The 18,917-nt window shown below is 34.9% G+C and overlaps 1 protein-coding gene across 1 annotated transcript; it reads left to right on the top strand.

Annotated features, from left to right (window-relative positions):
- The first annotated feature begins 11,514 nt into the window (after nt 1-11,514).
- LOC114296179 (receptor-like protein EIX2) lies at nt 11,515-15,855 on the top strand. The gene has a single exon (XM_028240454.2). The coding sequence runs from the start codon at nt 12,479-12,481 to the stop codon at nt 15,605-15,607; it is 3,129 nt and encodes a 1,042-aa protein (XP_028096255.2). The 5' UTR covers nt 11,515-12,478; the 3' UTR covers nt 15,608-15,855.
- The last annotated feature ends 3,062 nt before the right edge of the window (nt 15,856-18,917 follow it).

Below are 18,917 nucleotides of genomic sequence, written 5' to 3'. Positions count from 1 at the left end.
ACATAGATCCATTGTTCAATAGTTTACTATTCGAAACTTCATAACATGGCCAGTAGCCTTATCACTAAGAATCACTAATTTCTCAGTCTGTGGTTAGTAGACCTTTCACTACTAGGAATCATAATGTTTTGACATGTGATCAGTTGTCACACCCCGACTTTTATTATTCGAATCCATTACTAAATCCATTATAATAATTCCATTTAGTTGAGAACATGAACAAGAATAAATAATAACATCCTCTCACTACAACAATGATGATATAAATAAGACATGGTATAATGCCCTTATGCTTACATTGAATAACAATAAATAAAACAAAAGGGATTTACCCTTATACAATACATGGCACATAGCCAACAAGTAAAGGGTCCGTGGCTAACAATTAAAAGACTTCAAGTCACACACGATTCCTCCAGCCTTGTATATGAAAAAGTTTATCAACACATAGGATGAGCACTAAACCCAGTAGAGATCCCAAAGATCCTGATCAATCACAACATATAGATAAAATGATCATGAATGCATAGCGACATACCATATAAGTAATATGAAATTTAATATCCAAAATATACTCCTGCAACTGTGTTTTTCTCAAAAAGTTCATCCTGACACAATTTAGTATAAAAATCATTTCTCCTCTTTCACATTTCCATCATTACTTCCAAAAGAAAATGTTTTCAAACCTCTTTCTTTCTTTGATAAAACTTCCTACATTAACAAAAAAATCTCACTTAAACAATTGCTCTGAAAATATAACCCCACATGCTAATCATAATTCACATCCTACCTCTCAATGCACCATAAGCGTATGCATCCCAATATATATCTGCAACCTTCCCTGACCATAGGCCCAAGGATTTAAAAAGGTGACCGGTATGAAACTGTTAACACATATATACATTCAAACAAGATAACCAAAGTAATACATACTACCAATCTCATCTCCATAATATGAAAACCGACAACATGTATATATATCCACAACAAGATAACTGAAGTAATACATACTACCAATCTCATCTCCATCGACCTACAGCACGGATGGCCGATCAATAATACCAATACCACATAACACTTTACTGGCCTCACCTGGAAGGAGGTGCTCCTCAGGTCATACTTTACTGGGCGCAAACTGGAAGGGAACGAAAAACCTATCACAACGCGCCACGCTTTGCCGGCTAAGATACGGCAGGAAACGGACCCCCTTTACACACTTTACCGAGGCGCAAACCGAAAGGGAACGAGAAAACCTCTGTTAAGGCGCCACGCTTTGCCGGCTCAACACCGTAGGAAACGGATCCCCAAACATCATCGCAATAAAAGCATAATCACGTTAACCGATATCAATAATACACCTAGTCTGATCACCACCATTACAATCACAATCAGTTAATTTCATTAACTCATTTCTTTTAAAATACACTTCGCAAACCATCGTTCCACACAGGTTTTCCTTTATTTCAAACATTCCCAAAATACATCACAGGGAACTAAACATCAAGACCATAACTATTCTACAATAGTCTCTTAACGGAAAAAACACTTACAAACGTTCTAATTACCTCTTTAACAACATAATTCAACTCAACAATGGAATTGTCTATTCACAATGTCCACTTCCAACCAACAACATATCATCTGATATCACGTAGTCCATCCTACACTAGTACACATGGCATATATCTAACAATAATCAATACCATCCTCCACTGATGGCCAAGGACAAACTCTAGACGCCAATTACATAATCCGAAATAATAGATACACCCTTAGGTAATTCCATGTTCCCGTTCATTAGAAACTCTCACATTTTATAAAAACACAGCTAATCCCAATTTGTTTTTAAAATAGGACTTCTCCACTCCAATTCCTAACACACACAACAATGACCAAAATCTGCTGTCATTAGCCCCAAAATCTCAATTTGGTAAATAGCCACAACATAACCCCAATTTGCAGTTTACATACAACCTTTCTTCAACATTCTACAATTTACGAATGGAATACCAAACCCTTCCAATCTCATATCCTAAACATACTTTTCACAACCCAAAATCAAATGTAAACATAACCTGTAAACCCACCAATTTAAACCCAAATCAACTCTTATGCTTTTTAACCAAATCAACCATAAACTATACTTTTAAATGTAGTAAAAATACCACAAGTCTATCTATAGAAAGGTATTGAAACAAAGCTCAAGAATCCCTACTTCTTGAAGTAAAGGGAAGAGAAGCCAAAAATCCATCGACAACGAAAACATATCCGTTCAGATGAAAGGAAGCCCTCGCAACCCTTTACGTTTTGATCTATAGGACTAGGGGTAGAAAATGGGTGTAACTAGATAAAACCAAAGCTTTTTGGTCCAAGAAAACCTAAAATGGCAAAAAATTAAGAGAGAGAGAGAGAGAGAAAAGAGAGAAAAGCAAAAAGTGACTTTTTTAGCTCACTACGATCTTATATAGATGCACAGACCGCTCGAGCGCAAGAAGTGATGCTCGAGTGTCTAGACACAAAAAGTGTGACCACCCAAGCGCAGCAAGTGATGCCAAAGCGTAAAATACAAACTCCTAAAAGTTTTACATACAAGTGACCACCGCTCGAGCGAACACTTCTCGAGCACAAGAATGGTTGTTCGAGTGAAGAATGATAACTCCCAGTATCTCTGTAGACCTACAAAAGTGTTAAAAGTTCACAATGACCGCTCGAGCGCAAGAAGTGCCACTCGAGCACAGAAGAAAATTATGGGCAATAACAGCTTAAGAAACAAGTCACCAACATGTTCCCAATGCAACCAAGACACCCCAATAACCAGCCCAATCAACAACAAGCAAAAGCAAGACATGAACAACCATAAAAGGCAATGAAACCCGGATCCAAAACATCAACGGGTCGGATTCAAACCCGGGTCACTATAATGATTAGTAGTCACTCCACTACTAGGAATCACAACGTCCTGACATAGGATCAGTAGACTCTTTCATTACTAGTAATCATCATGTCTTGACATATGATTAGTAATATGTTCACTACTAGGAATCACAATCTCATAATTGTGTAGCCAGTGGTCTAACACCTCCTAGGAATCACCAGTTTTCTATCTCTACGATCAATGATCTTGCACTTACTAGGAGCCATAAACTTAAGAATATATTTGAAATTTTTTAAAAATTCAAAAAATATATTCACCTACCCTAATAGGTCGACTCATCTTTGCTTTTAAGCAAAGTCACATAGCAATCACACGTGTTATAATTGACACAAGGATAACATACTAATTGCCTCTAATTCTGTCACAACCCAAACCTGTCCCTAAAAGTTAGGCCATGGCCGGCCTGTACTTAGGCCTTAAAATAAAAATTCAAAAGAATCAAATCATATCGGGGTCTAAAGCAGAAGCAATTAAAAATCAGAATGTCCATTGAGCACTGCTTATATGCCAGGATTTTTAAACATCATGTCGTATTTAGAATGTCCACACACATAATCCATAGATACATAAGTGCAAGTCATGTAATGATGTACAAAGAGTTAACCAGCCAAAATTAATATATTAAAAAAGTGTTTACCCAAAAGCCACCAAAAGCTTAACAAAAATGTGGCATTAAAAGAACTTCTCAAAAAAACAAAATGGCTCCAACATTGGAGGCTTAACAAAGCAGGTCCATCAAAAGGGTCCTGAAGCTGACCTAGGGCTGGCCTCCAGACTGACCACCTACAAAACATATAGGAATACAGAGTGAGCAAGGTTCAGTGAATAATAATAATGTAAGGAGGCATATAAATGAGCATGTGTCTTGAAGAATTTTATATAACATATGTATGACTTATGCACAATCTTAATCCAGAACGGCCTTGGGCCCAACATAATCACAGAACGGCCCAACATATTAACAGAACGGTCTCATGCCCAACATATGATACAAAATGGCCTTAGGCCCAACATAACAGAACGATCTTAGGCCTAATCATAGTACCAAAACAGCCTCAGGCCCTACAGATTACCAAACAGCCTTGGGCCCAATCATATCAAAACGACCTCGAGTCCACGTATAACAAAACGGCCTCGGGCCTAATCATATATCAAAATGGCCTCGGGCCCACTTATCATAGCATATACAATTCACATTTCATATCCATATTCCATATTACAATTCTTGGAACTCATTCATTCGAATAAAACATAATTTCAGAAAATCACATCACTTATGTATCAAAATAAATATAAGTGAACATATCTTTACAATACTATTACTCACAATGGTTTCCAGATATGGTTGACCGATCCTCGAATCTTGACCTGCAATCACAATGCCAATAGCACAACATATCAAACATAGAATTACTCTCTCAATCAAATTTACTTCTCTTAATCTTTTCTTAATCAAATAAATCGATCCCTTACACTCCCTAACCAATTATTTATGTTGGTTCTAAACTCATTAGTCCTCAATTGGTCATAATTCATAGGAAGAAACAAAAGGAAACTGGGTTAGGAGAGAAAATAGCATGAAACGGTTGGAAAGAAAGTAAACAACCTTCATTAATTTGAGCATATCTATTTGTATATTTAGAATTTGGTTGTGAGACCACCACCATGGAAACTAGACTTCCGGGGCTTGAATTTAGGCTCAAGAACCACTTAAAATGGAGTCCAGATGAGGGAGGTATGCCTATCCAAAGTTGGATTGAAATAGGGAAGTTCCGCATGTGCGAGACCAAAATCGCACATACGAGAAATCCAAGGCATGTGCGGAGGCAAGTTCATTTTTATCAAAATCAAATTGGGTGTTGGAAATGGACTGCCGCACGTGCGGGAAGTCCCACCGCACATGCGGCGCTGGGTGAGAAAAATCTGACTGAGAAAGATCTGTTGGTTTCAAGCTAAATTTCTCCATTTTCCACCTAGGGTTCAATCCAAATCACTCCCAAACATGTAATATCAATGAAAAACATGAGATTATAATGATTTTCTAAATCAAAACCTCAAAAACATGAGAGATTCTAAGCTTGAAAGATCAAAACTCTAGTTTCAATTCTTTTCCAAACTTTTCCCCAAACCTCTCTTTTCTTATGCTATAAAACTTGGATTAAATCATGAGGAATCTTGAAATTCATGAGATTATATGAAAATAGGGATTCATATGCATCAAGAACGTCAAGACTTCAATCAAAAGAGTGAGTTTCTTAAGTTTTCTAGCGTTTTTCCTTTCTGGCTTACTTTTCTCCCATTTCCTTCAAGTTCTTCATTTCTACTTCCTTTTATCCAAATTTCTTCTCACAACGATCCCACTTAAAATCCAATTAACTTTAGACAAAACTTTCAAGAGCTTGTTGACTTATTGTCAATGGGAAACAAATTCAAAATTAAGCTTCGAGGGGATAAACTATGTTAAAAAACCAATTCCCAAGCAAATAAAAATTTCTACCAAAATTGCACCACTCATAAAAGTTAACCAATACTCCCGGAACCAAACCATTATTTCTGAATACAAATCAGAAATAATTTAGCTAATGCTAATCTTGGTTTCTTTTCCCAAAACCAAAACACTTTGGAAATAATCAGATTATAACAAAGACTTTCCCAAAACTTGGTTTCTACCACTTTGGGAATAAAAAGATTAAAGCCAAATGCTTCCTCTAACCCCAAAGGTTTGAAACCAAATTCATTTTAGAGGTCATTTCTGAACATAAATCAGAAATACTCTTTAGCCAAGGCTAAACTTTGGTTTCTATTATAGAAAATCAAAACATTTTGGGCATAATAAAATTAATCCCAAAGATTTTCTCTAAATTCGAAAGGTTTATAATTTCTTTCCTTCCCCCTTTTCTTTTACTATGGTGAAACTACTAAAAATTAGAAATTAAATCTAGTACAAATTGAAATGCAACTCTTATAATTATAAATTATTCAAATCTACAAAAACGGAGTTCATAATTGCATCCGGAATAGACTGTTTGCTCCTCCACTTCTCTAGAGGTCTAATCGTAATTTCATAAACTTCTAGGGATAAATTACAACTTCCACAAACTGTAGGGGTCAAACTACAAATTCCAAGTAGTGCAAGGGCCACACTACAAATACCAAGAAGTTTAGAGGCCAACTGCAAATACTATAAAGCTCAGGGGCCAAACTGTAAATATTATGAAGTTTAGGGACCAAATTACAAATGACATAAACTTGAGGGGTTAAAATGCAAATATTAATAACTTTAGGGGCCAAAATGCAACTAAAAAAATTTGAGGTAAAAATGAAATTATCCTAAAATTCAAGGACCAAAATGTAATTTTTGAAAAATTCTAATAACATGGCAGCCTTGCTGATGTGTTGCTGACTGGTCAACTATGTGTCAATGGCATGGCTGTTGACTAGGCTGATGCATGGCACTAACATCATCTCTGAGTCATGATAATGCCATCATCTGATAAGAAAAATCACCAAACTTTTCGATAGCTGTGTGGGTTCAATCAGATTTCGTTTGGCACTTTTTTTATGTCGTCAAAAAGCTCTCAATGAGAAGAATCTTTTGAAATTCTCAAAACACGAATTCCAATTTGATTTTCCTAGAATTTAATTAATCAAATTAAATCAAAATTGTTTAACAAACTTTCAAAACAATACGAAATAAATCTAAAATGATTCTCCACATTAAAGTGAATAATTAAATTCACAAATATGTCCAAAAATAAGATCCAAAATTCTCATCCATGCTTAGGTTATTATGTTTAAAACAAAAATTAGTAGTTCCGCTTACTAGTTCCAATTTATTTTGTTTGTTCGTAATATAGATTCTCTTTTTGCACTTAGGTAAACCTATAGAGGAAGATAGCTACAAAAGAACAATAATAATAAATAACAAACAAACAAACAAATCAAATAAATTAGTAAGAACCTTAAGAAATAAAATTCTTATTTATTTTATCAACTCTTAGTAACTCATATACTAATAACCAAATAACTCAAGCAATAACAACTAAATAACATAAAATAAATTGTATGAATAAATTATTAGAATAAACAATTCAAATCCAATAACTCTAGGCAATTAAATTAATTTTAATTCCAAGAATCACTAGAATAAAACTATAATAAAGCTAAATTATTTTATCAAAGCTATTATAACAATTTGCTTTAAGATTATTAGTATTTTTTCATAATAATAATATATAAAATAAACTAAATATATATGACAAAACAATCTGGTTTATTTTTATATTAAAGAATGAATTACAAAATAAATTATAAAACTAAAAATACAGAATTGATTGAAACCCAAATATTACAATTTGATGAACAGAAATATACAATAAACACATGCTAAAATAAAATGATAAACTAAAATAAAATAAAAGATGCAAACCGCAACTTGTGTAACCACAGTTTCTTTAAAATAGATTCACTGCCTAACCGATGGCTATTGGAGGTACACTAGCGTCTGTCTTTCAAGATACAATGGTTGAAACCGACTAGAACAAAAGTACCTTCTGAATAGTTTCAGCGAACTTTGACAATAACAACACACACTCTCTCTCTAACAAGAACTAAAGAAGGGTCTAACAAAGAAAATATAAGAAAAACTTCTTTCGTATAAAAACCGTCTCCAACTTTATTATCTCAAAACACCATCTCCATTTTCTATCTAAAAAATCTCTTCAAAATTATCCTACCAAGTTGAAGGGGAAAAACCTCTATTTATACAAGTAGGGAAATCCCTAGTCATGAAGGCTATGACATCAATTGTCATTGACCAAGGCTATCAAATGTCATCAACTCTAGCCATTAGGGTTAGAGTTATAAGGGTTCAAAACTCTAAAAGCATTATATAAATCATAATATGTATATAATACATAAGTTTGAGAATTAAACCAGATGGGTCACAAAATGGATATAGGTATGTGTCACAACCCGATCTAAGCTCAATCTCAAACAAATGCACAAGTTAAGCTCAACACAGCACAGATCAATCCAAACTCAAGATTAAATCCAAGTTCAAGACCAAACCTAGCACATGTACAAGTACAAGCCTAGGCCTAGTCCAAACCAAAAATAAGTCCAAATCTAAGCCCAATTTTTATTGATGTCCATTTTATGAGATAATTTTCATTCACAATCTAATAGTTTCAGCACATTATTTTTGTATTGCAACTTTCTCATTTAAAAAAATACAAAACCACTTAGACCCACCTTAACTGACGGTTGGGTCCTACTTTAATTTCACATTAAACTTGCTGAAAAACTATTATTTTCCAACAAACATTTTAACGAAAACATGCATTATATTCTTATAATTATATTTTGAAAGGATAGGTTAGTTGGTCACTTGATATGCTCCTTCAGATTTGACTCTTGTCTATCCTATCAGTTTATCCAAATCATGCGATTAAGAAGGGTTAAAGTATCTCCAATGGCAAGCCATTGGAGTTGTTATTGTCATAATTTGGCAATTGCAACAGAGTAATGTGCTCCAATGACAAGAAATAGCACCTGCTAAATTTTAAAATGTCAAAACTTAGGTAGCTGTTATTTGTGTCAAATCATCAAGAAACACCTCCTCCATTCCCTCCCTCCCCCCAGCAAAACATTTCTTCCTTCCACCCACCATTTTTGTAGAAGAAACACAGAAAGTGGTGTGTTCGGTCGACCGGCCGATCGTCCGGCCAGTTATCTAGGCACAATAGTTTATGCGCCAAAATGGCAACTGAACCATTGGAGCGTCATTGCTATTTTTCATCTATTTTCTACTATTCATTACCATAATTTGACAATGGTAATACTTGTTGGGGAATTTTCAAAAAATTTTGTTTAGTTTTTGGGTGTTTTCAAAACCTTCCTTGTTTTTCTTTGAAAAGCTTGAAATAAGCTTGGAAATTTTGTCCCACATCGAAAAGAGAGGAAAACATGGAGCACTTAATAAAGTGCTACATGGAATATTCCTTTGAATATGGAATTGTGGGATGGATGCTAGTATACATGCACTTACACCGCAAGGATAGTGCTTCACACAATCTGCACACGCTCACGCGCGTAGCGTAGACAGTGAACTATGTGGCGTTTGGTGGCGCACTTTGCATTTTGCACAGACACATCAGCACTATGAGGGCGCTTTTCTATATGCATCAAACAGGTTAGAATGATGACGTGGATCCAACGTGGCATGGGTGACGTGGAATACAATTAGCTCCACGTGGGAGTGATGTGGTGTCCATTGATAATGAGTCAACCAACCGATCGAACGGTTGCGTGTCGATCTGGAGCGATTTGATCATAGACGTTGATTGGAGATGCGCGCGATCGTGCGGATGAGATGGCACTCGATCGTGATCAAGTATGATCAATCAAAGCATCTATTTGGTATGAGAATGATCTGCATCGCATCGGCGCAGGATGCCATAAGAGCGTTTTCCTATTTGCATTGGACAGGTTTGAGTAATGACGTGGATCCAACATGGCACAGGTGACATGGAATACAATCAGCTCCATGTGGCAGTGATGTGGCATCCGTTAGCAATGTGTTAACCAACCAATCAAACGGTTGCATCTTCAATTTGGAGCAATTTGATCATAGCCGTGATTGGAGATACGCGCGATCGTGTGGATGAGATGGCACCCGATCGTGATCAGGTATGATCAGTCAACGCATCTATTCGGTGTGAGCATGATCTGCACCATAAATCGTCGATCCAACGGTTAGATGTGATCAAGGGACATGACCATTGATCAAACACATCAAGGCATATAAACAGGCTGCGAAATCAGCCATTTCAATCCATCCAAAAATTCATAAAACATTCCTGCCATTCTTTCTCACTGTCTCCCTCTTGATTTAGAGTTTTCGATCAAGAGTTTCTTAAGTAAGTTTGTACTTTTCTTATTGGTAATTAAATTTTACTAACTTAATTACCAGTATCTTGGTTTTCTTGATTATATCAAGAGTATTCTGATCTACTGTCGTCAGTGTAAACGCCGGTAGACTTAATCTTTAGATCAAGCTTTATTGTATCTTGGAGCGAATTTGTTGTAACTCCCTGAACACCTTTTTAGTTGGTGCAAATATTGTCTTTAAAAAACGATTAAGTAACGCGACGTAAAGCATCAAATTTCTGTTTTACGTGGACAAGATTATCGCCAAGTTTTAAAGACTCAAAGACCACCAACCGAAGAATTAAAGACGAATTATTTCAACAATACTATTATAACCTTTGTCATTAAAATTGCTCTTACTTGATTCTCAAATTTACGTTCTCCCAGTGGACTTAAAAAATCCTATTTAAAACACAATTCCCGATCATCAAAAAAAATATCATAATCATAATTAAAGATAAAAGGTACTTAGGTACACACGTCCAGATTCACGATTTATACAAAGCTCAAGGCATAGTATTACATATCCAAAGGTTAAAAAGTGGCAAAGGCCAACATCGCTATAGATATTAATTTTTAATTTGTTTTGAATAACTAGTGTTGAATTCTTTTATTGTTATGAATCTTTAATATTTCTCTTATTTACAGAAAAATATTGAAATTTTAAAAAGTTTTGATTTATAAATCATACGTCAACTCGCCTAAAGCCCAAGAAGTGTCCCACTTATTAAACGTTTTACTCTCTTCGTCTCAAAATAATAATTTTTTTAAAAAAATTTAATTTTTTTCTCGTACAATTATTATACTTTAAAAATATTAATTTTTAAAAATTATTCTTTGATAGTGCTATCAAAATTATCCTTCAGGAAATTAATATTTTTAAAGTGCAATAATTGTAGTATAAAAAAAAATCATTTTTTTGAAAATATCAATTGTTATAATTGTAGTTTTTGTATTGTTAATAAATTTAAAATAATGTAAAATAAAAAAATTTATATTATTTTAATTCTTGATTTTTAAAAAGGGACTAAAATTTTAAGACAATAAAAAATAAAATAAAATAAAAAATTAATATTTTAAAACGAAAAAAAGTAAATGCTTTACAGCCCCTTTCCCTCTTCCTTCTTTCTCACGAAAAATTTCATATCAATTACAAAAAGTAATACACCTTATTCACTTGGTTATCAAAATTAGCAACAAGTTTATTTATTTTAGGGAGCCGTTATTCCTACTATATTTTATTTTAAATACACTTTTTTTTTCCTCATTATGTATAATTATTATTCATATTTCACTTTGCTCCAAATATTATTTCTACTCTACTTTATTCTAAATATATTCCATTCTATATATAATAAAGACAAAAAATATATATATTTGGAACAAAATAAAATGAGAATAGCAATTTCCATTGTTTATTGTGTTTATGTTTTCTACAAAAATATGAAATCATAGATGATTTGACATCATCAAAAATGTGTTGATTCAGAATGTTAGAAAAATGAACTTGGAGATAAAGCACAACAGTATGATGTGAGCCGACCTTATTTCGAGTCAATTTTGATTATTCAAATGAATCATATTATAAGTTTCGTCAAGTAAATCATTCATGAACAAAAATTAATTTAATGGGTGGCATGATAGGGGGCATGGTGAAAGCAGGACATATGTAATTACGTAATATCACATTTATTTTAAAAAATAAAAATAAAATAAACTGCTACCATATTAGTGATGGAAATGTTGTGAATGGTTTTGGTGAAAAAAATACTATACATGATGATATTTGTTATGGATTATTATAATTATATTAAATATATTGTAACGGAATAGAAATAGTGAAAAGTGAATTAAAACAGCCTAATAGTTATGTAGCACTGCAAACGCAATGTGAGACTACGTGGTGTGCAATGTGAGACTACGTGGTGTGTTGGGAAATTGGTAAAAAATATTTTTTAATTTTTTGTGACTTTTTTTTACTAAAAATTAGTTTTTTAAAATTTTTTTGTGTAAAAAAATTTAAAAAAAAAAAACCGACTTTTTTTAACATATTCCCAAATTGTTGACTAAATTGCCAAGTGCACAGGGTACCCCATTACCAATGTCCCATTTCCTCACCACTATGATCATTTTCTTCTACTCTAATAGGCTATGAGTCAAAACTTGCTATGCCAATTTGATTATAATATGACTAACATTTGTCCGTATTCCACAGTTTTTCTAATTTTAAATTCCTATGAACCTTCATTTTTTCATTCATAGGGACTGCAAATATTCTAAAATATGTATACCTCTTTGACTTAATCCAAAAATAAAATCATTTTTCCCTCTGTTCATACCCATGAATGTTGTTTTCCATGAATGTTCACTCTTGAACTCTTCTTAAGGATGAAGTGATCACCTTGCTCATCAAGAAAATCAAAACATATCATATATTATATAAAACCCTTCTAAAATATGTACAACTCATTGACTTTTTTTTTCCCCAGAAAAATTCTCTTCAACTCTTGCTCATCAAGAAAATACAAATCCAATCACATATAGAGAGAGAGTCACTTCCATGGTTCATACATCATAATAGTGGTTATTTCACCATTCATTGCTTGAAAGTTGATGGAGAGAGTACCAGTCATTGGTCTTGTTATGGTTGTTCTTTCTTCAATAGCAACAGAATTTGTTTGTTATGGCAATACCCATCTCATGAATTGTTCCGAATCCGGTCTTCAAGCCCTCATTGACTTCAAGAATGGCCTAAATGATCCTGACAACCGGCTTTCATCATGGCAGAGCAGAAGCAACTGCTGTCAATGGCGGGGTATCGGGTGTGATAATAGTACTGGAGCTGTCATTGCAATTGATCTTCACAACCCATTTCCATTAGGTTCTGATTCTGCTACCAGGTATGGATTTTGGAACTTGAGTGGAGAGATTAGACCTTCCTTGCTACAACTCAAGTCCTTGAAACACCTAGATTTGAGTTCCCTCACATTTCAAGACATCCCAATTCCTAGTTTTTTTGGTTCTCTGAAAAATTTGCAATATTTAAACCTGTCTAAAGCTGGGTTTATTGGGAAAATTCCTCCAAGTTTGGGAAACCTCTCTAGCCTGCAATATCTTGATGTTTCTTATGATTTCTTGAGTGATGATAGTCTTCAATGGGTGACCGGTCTTGTTTCGCTGAAACATCTTCAGATGAATGGAGTCGACCTTTCAATGGTGGGCTCAAACTGGATTGAGGTACTAAACTCACTTTCATGTTTAACCGAGCTTCACCTTTCTCTATGTGGTCTATCCAGTTTTGCTTTTTCTCGTAGTTCTGTTAACTTTACTTCACTTGCTGTAGTGGATTTTAGTTTTAATAGCTTCAATTCAGAAATCCCAGATTGGTTTGCAAATCTTAGTAGCCTTGTCTATGTTGATATAACCAGTAGCACGCTGCGAGGAAGGATTCCTCTTGGTTTCAGCGAGCTTCCAAGCTTAAAATACTTGAATCTTGATATGAACAATAACCTAAGCGCCGGTTGCGAAGAACTGTTCAGGGTAGGCTGGGGAAAAATAGAGGTTATTAGTTTAGCTTCAAATAAAGTACATGGGAAACTACCTTCGTCGATTGGAAACATGACATTTCTTACTGACTTTCTGCTTTTCTTAAATAATGTTGAGGGTGGAATTCCAAGCTCCATTGGTAGACTTTGCAATTTGAGGAATTTCGATTTAATGGATAATAACTTGACAGGAAGTTTACCTGAATTTCTTGAAGGGAATGAAAACTGCGGTACTAAGAGTCCTTTGCCAAATTTGATGCACTTGGAATTGAGTAACAATAAGCTAGTTGGTAAATTGCCTGAATGGTTGGGTCAGCTTGAAAATCTTGTGGGACTTGGGTTGAGCAATAATTTGCTTGAAGGTCCTATCCTGGCTTCTTTAGGGACACTGCAAAATCTAACTGACATGGGACTGGAAGGGAACAAACTAAATGGGACTCTCCCGGTGAGTTTTGGGCAGCTTTCTGAGTTGCATACCCTTGATATCTCTTACAATCAGTTGACCGGTGTTATCTCAGAAACACATTTTGCAAAGCTAAGCAAGCTCAAGATCCTAACTTTGGCATCCAATTCTTTTGTTTTGAATGTCAGTTCTAATTGGGTTCCTCCATTCAAGGTCATCAATCTTGACATGGGTTCATGCCAATTAGGTCCTTCATTCCCGGCTTGGCTTAAATCTCAAAAGGAGCTTCAATTTCTTAATTTGCCCAACACTAGCATTTCAGGTTCTCTACCAAGCTGGTTTTGGGACATCTCTTCTAATCTATCACTGTTAAATGTTTCTTTTAATCAGTTAGAGGGTCAGCTTCCAAATCAATTCAGTGTAACCGCTTTTGCAGATATCGATCTCAGCTCTAACCTCTTTGAAGGACCCATTCCTCTTCCTACTGTCCAAATTGAGTTGCTAGATCTCTCCAACAATCACTTTTCCGGTTCCATCCCGCACAATATAAGCAACACTATGCCAGATTTGATCTTTCTATCTTTTTCTGGCAACCAACTAAGTGGAGAAATACCCGAGTCCATAGGACAAATGTCGTATCTTCAAGTCATTAGTCTCTCGAGTAATCACTTAACAGGAAGCATTCCTTCTAGCATATGGAATTGCACTTATTTGAAGGTTCTAGACCTTGGAAACAACAATTTGTCTGGGGTGATTTCGGGGACTTTGGGTGAGCTAAAACAGCTCCAATCACTGCACCTGAGTAACAACAAGCTTACTGGAGAGATCCCATCATCCTTTCAAAATTTATCCAGCCTTGAAACTCTGGATCTTGGAAATAACAAGTTATCGGGTCACATTCCACCGTGGTTTGGAAATGGTTTTCCTAACCTTAGAATTATTAGCTTGAGGTCTAATGCTTTTTCCGGAGGACTACCCTCTGGGCTTTCAAATTTAAGTTCACTGCAAGTCCTTGACCTTGCAGAAAACAACTTGACTGCCCAGTTTCCAGCTAGTTTGGGTGACCTAAAAGCCATGGTCGGAGAGCAAAAAGTAACCAAGTATCTGTTCTATGGGAAGTACAGGGGTCGGTATTATGAAGAAAGCTTGGTTGTGAATACAAAAGGCAAGTTTCAAAAATATACCAAGACACTTTCCCTAGTCATCAGCATAGACCTGTCGAGCAACAATTTATATGGAGAATTCCCGGTAGAAATAACAAAGTTGACAGGTTTGGTGGTTTTGAACTTGTCAAGAAACCAAATCAGTGGCCAAATTCCAGAAGGCATTTCAAGTTTGCGACAATTGGGATCTCTTGATTTATCGAGTAATAGGCTCTCAGGTGCAATTCCTCCAAGCATGTCTTCGCTATCATTCCTGGGTTATTTAAATTTGTCAAACAATGACTTGACAGGTATGATCCCAGACACAGGGCAAATGTCGACTTTTGATGAGTCCTGTTTTGATGGAAACCCCGGTCTTTGTGGAGCTCCTCTTGCAGTTAAGTGTTCAAATTCAGATTCAGATAAGGGAAAGAGTGTGGAGAATGATCATAATGATGATGGGTTCATTGATCAGTGGTTTTACTTGAGCGTAGGATTGGGATTTGCTGCAGGACTTTTGGTTCCATGTTTAGTTTTGGCAAGCAGAAAACCTTGGAGTGATGCATACCTCAGTTTTGTGGATAAAATTGTCTACAGATTACCATGGGCGAGAAATAGAGGAGCAATGCGCCACAGAAAGCAACGTCACTAACGGTAGTTTATTTTATTTTTTTTGGAAATTTGATTTACTCCTAGAACTTAGAACGTTTTTGGAGTGATTGCATCAGACTTGTGCAAAAATCTTCCAAATGTGTACAGGACTTAGCCTCCTACTTTGTGATATACTCTCTTGCTGATTTGAATTTGTGTAGTTTTTGTATTCTATTCAGTATTAATGCTTATGTGAAAGGAGGAAAAGTGAAATCTTTCTGAATAAAATGGATGGATTTCTGTAGTCAATTGGAGATTCTTCATTCTGCAAAAATGAATGATTCCTTTTTACCTCTTAGGGCAACCACTTTGTGCACTATGCCAAAGGTTAGGTGTGTATCCAATCTTTTCCCTCCCAAACACACATTAATGTGTACTAATTGAGCTTCTTTTTTTTTTTTGGGGGGGGGGGGGGGATGAACACAACCATTTTGGGGTTACTGATGCAGTTATAACCATGGAGCACAAAAAAAATGTCTTAAAAAAAATAATTTTATGTTGTGCGTCATTACTCATGTCCCTAGTTTTCATATAGTCATGTTTGGAACAAGTCTAATATGCAAATACCAGTTTGTATTTTTTTTTTTTTTTTTTTGGTCTTTTTTTTGGTCCTCATCTTTATAAACCATTTTGCTGACACTGAAATCAATAAAAACTGTGCAGGAAAAAGAAATTCAACATCATCTTTGACACAACATAAAAATGTGAACAATAGCAGAATCGCACAGCGAAGAAAGTTGCAACTTTTGTACGTGTTGAATACAAAGATTACTAGAATTATAGAGAAAATAATAGATTTTTCTCAACAAAATTGTATTAATCAATATCAACCAAAGAGCCATAAAGGCTTACAACCATTATTTCTAATAACTAAACCCTAACCTTATTAAGAAATAGTCGAATAAAGATAGTTCATTAATTGACACAACAAAATCAAAGGAAATAAGAAAATTACAAAAAAAAAAAATGGAAAAATGAGTATTTGGGATAATAGAAAGAAAAATAAACATACTGAAGTTAGAATTCTCGCCTAAATCCATCAGAGTCCATGGCAAAGCAAGGGTTCCTAATCCTTACCACATTTTCCATGTCTTGACTAAATTTCACACCATTCTCAGCACGAGCTGCCCACGAGCTGCCTTGCCTTTACTAGTATCATAACCATCATTGGACAACATTGAATCGGCAGGGTTTACAACTCCTAAACCAATGATTGTAAAGTGCATGAAACAATGATTATTCAAGAATAGGCATTGCAGCTCAAACTTTGTCACTCGTGATTCCCACTTCTTGGGGAAAACTATGGAGACTGGCATAGAGAAATTTCTCAGTTTATGGATTTATTATAATACTTTATTTACAAGCACTCTAGTGCTTGAGAGTGGTGGTGATGGGGATATACTTCGCTGTCATTGGCCTTCTCTTATCAATATCAAAATTGGCCTCCATGATTCATGATCTCTCTCTCTCTCTCTCTCTCTCTCTCTCTCTCATGTCACAGTTACTAAACTAATCTTAACTCCATATTCATTACTTTCTAATTCTTAATTGACCTCAATAATCTGCGACTACAATAATTTTCACAAATAGACAAACTACAAAAGTGAAGATGTCTGACAGCTTACAAAAGTGAAGATGCCGAAAACAATAAGGATGCCCACTACATTGCAAAAGAAAAGCAAAAATAAATTCTTCATCAAAGCAAAAGTAAATTCTACATCAAACATCCCATGTGATCTGATCAGAACTCTTATTTCTTCGAATATCAAATAATTTCAAATCTAGATTCAACTCTCTATATAAGCAACAACTCAAAATGAAAAATGCATTCAGAAAATTTTAGATAGATTTATTTTCTTTTTTGTAAGCTTTGAGGGTGAAGTGTGCTTGTAGTGACATTGGAACTTGAGTGAGAAGTTTTGACTTCAATGCTAATGTTCCAATTTCTGAGACATTTGAATGAGTTTGAATCCTTCCTAAATTCTTTTTATCTTTGGAGTGTAGACCATTTTTTAAAAACCTAAATGTAGAGTTCTAAAACGACTTCTCGAGCTCAACTCATATTTAAATTGTTGAAATTTTTTTTGAAATATGCTGCTTGTATAAACAAATCAAACTGGAAGACATTTTAAAACTCGTTAATTTTCTTAACTTGACTAGAATTTGTCTCGATAAGCTTGTGTTATAAAAATCAAGCTACTCAATTATTGTTAGATCAAAATTCATTTGAAATTAACTCAAAAAGATTAAAAATAATAATAAAATAAAAATATAAACAAACTTGAACACATTTTTTTGAACTTGTTAATGTTTTGAAACAAATTTGAACATACGACAACTCAGCTCACTTCCAACTGAATTGCATCATTCTCATTCTCATTATCATCCCTTAGGTGGGCCCATCAATTTTTTGCAATTCATGTGATTGCCTTGGGAGGATATTAGCTCTTCAACATGCTCTGATACACATTGTACACACAAACTTGATCTTGCTTTTATATACAAAAAAATTTTAAGTGCTTACACCAACTTACATGGAAAAGGTTCTACTTGTGCTTAACTGGACTATCAAAAAAGGTGCTCCCAGTAAAGGGATGGCAAATTGCCAACCATCCTACATCCCTTGGGTGATTCTATTTGCACATCACATTCAGTACAAAGCATTTGTACCATTCAAATACCAACTTTCAAACAAAACACAAATATTCGGATATCTACTATTGAACAAGATTATATTTGAAGAATTGATTTTTGTTTAGAAGTTGATAGTAGAACATTTTGTTTTTGTTCAGAAGTTAATATCCAAACGACACAAATGATATACTATGATAGAATTTGGTGTGTGAATAGAATCCCTTGCCTCACCCCATGCAGAATTTTTCCCACCCCAATAAGAAAATAATGAGACAAGTTTTGCTTCACCAACTCTATTTTCTTGACGGGCTCCGATTAATATTAATTAAATACCATTGTGTATATATAATCTATTCTGTAAAATATTATAAAACAAAAATATCAAAATATATACCAATCTCATTTTTTTAACCCCCCTCTCTCTCCAATATGTAATACTTTAACTTTTACCAGTCGTCAATCATTATCCCTCATGTCATATCAATGTACCACCCCCTCTTCCGATTGACAAATTACTCCAATGCCTCTCTGCTTCCACCACCTACCCATTTTTCCCTACTCCATCCCCTTGCCAAGAGGGCACAAGGCAGGCACATGACATCACAAACCCGACGCGCCCTCACCCATTCCTCCCAAGGCGAGGCAACCCTTCCTGAGCATTACAACAATAGCACCCA

This window comes from Camellia sinensis, chromosome 2 (genome assembly GCF_055761805.1).
Source record: "Camellia sinensis isolate YWXY chromosome 2, ASM5576180v1, whole genome shotgun sequence".
In the NCBI taxonomy this organism is placed as follows: domain Eukaryota; kingdom Viridiplantae; phylum Streptophyta; class Magnoliopsida; order Ericales; family Theaceae; genus Camellia; species Camellia sinensis.
The sequence above is the reverse complement of the archived record's forward strand: the minus strand, read 5'-3'. Positions and strand labels throughout refer to the sequence as shown.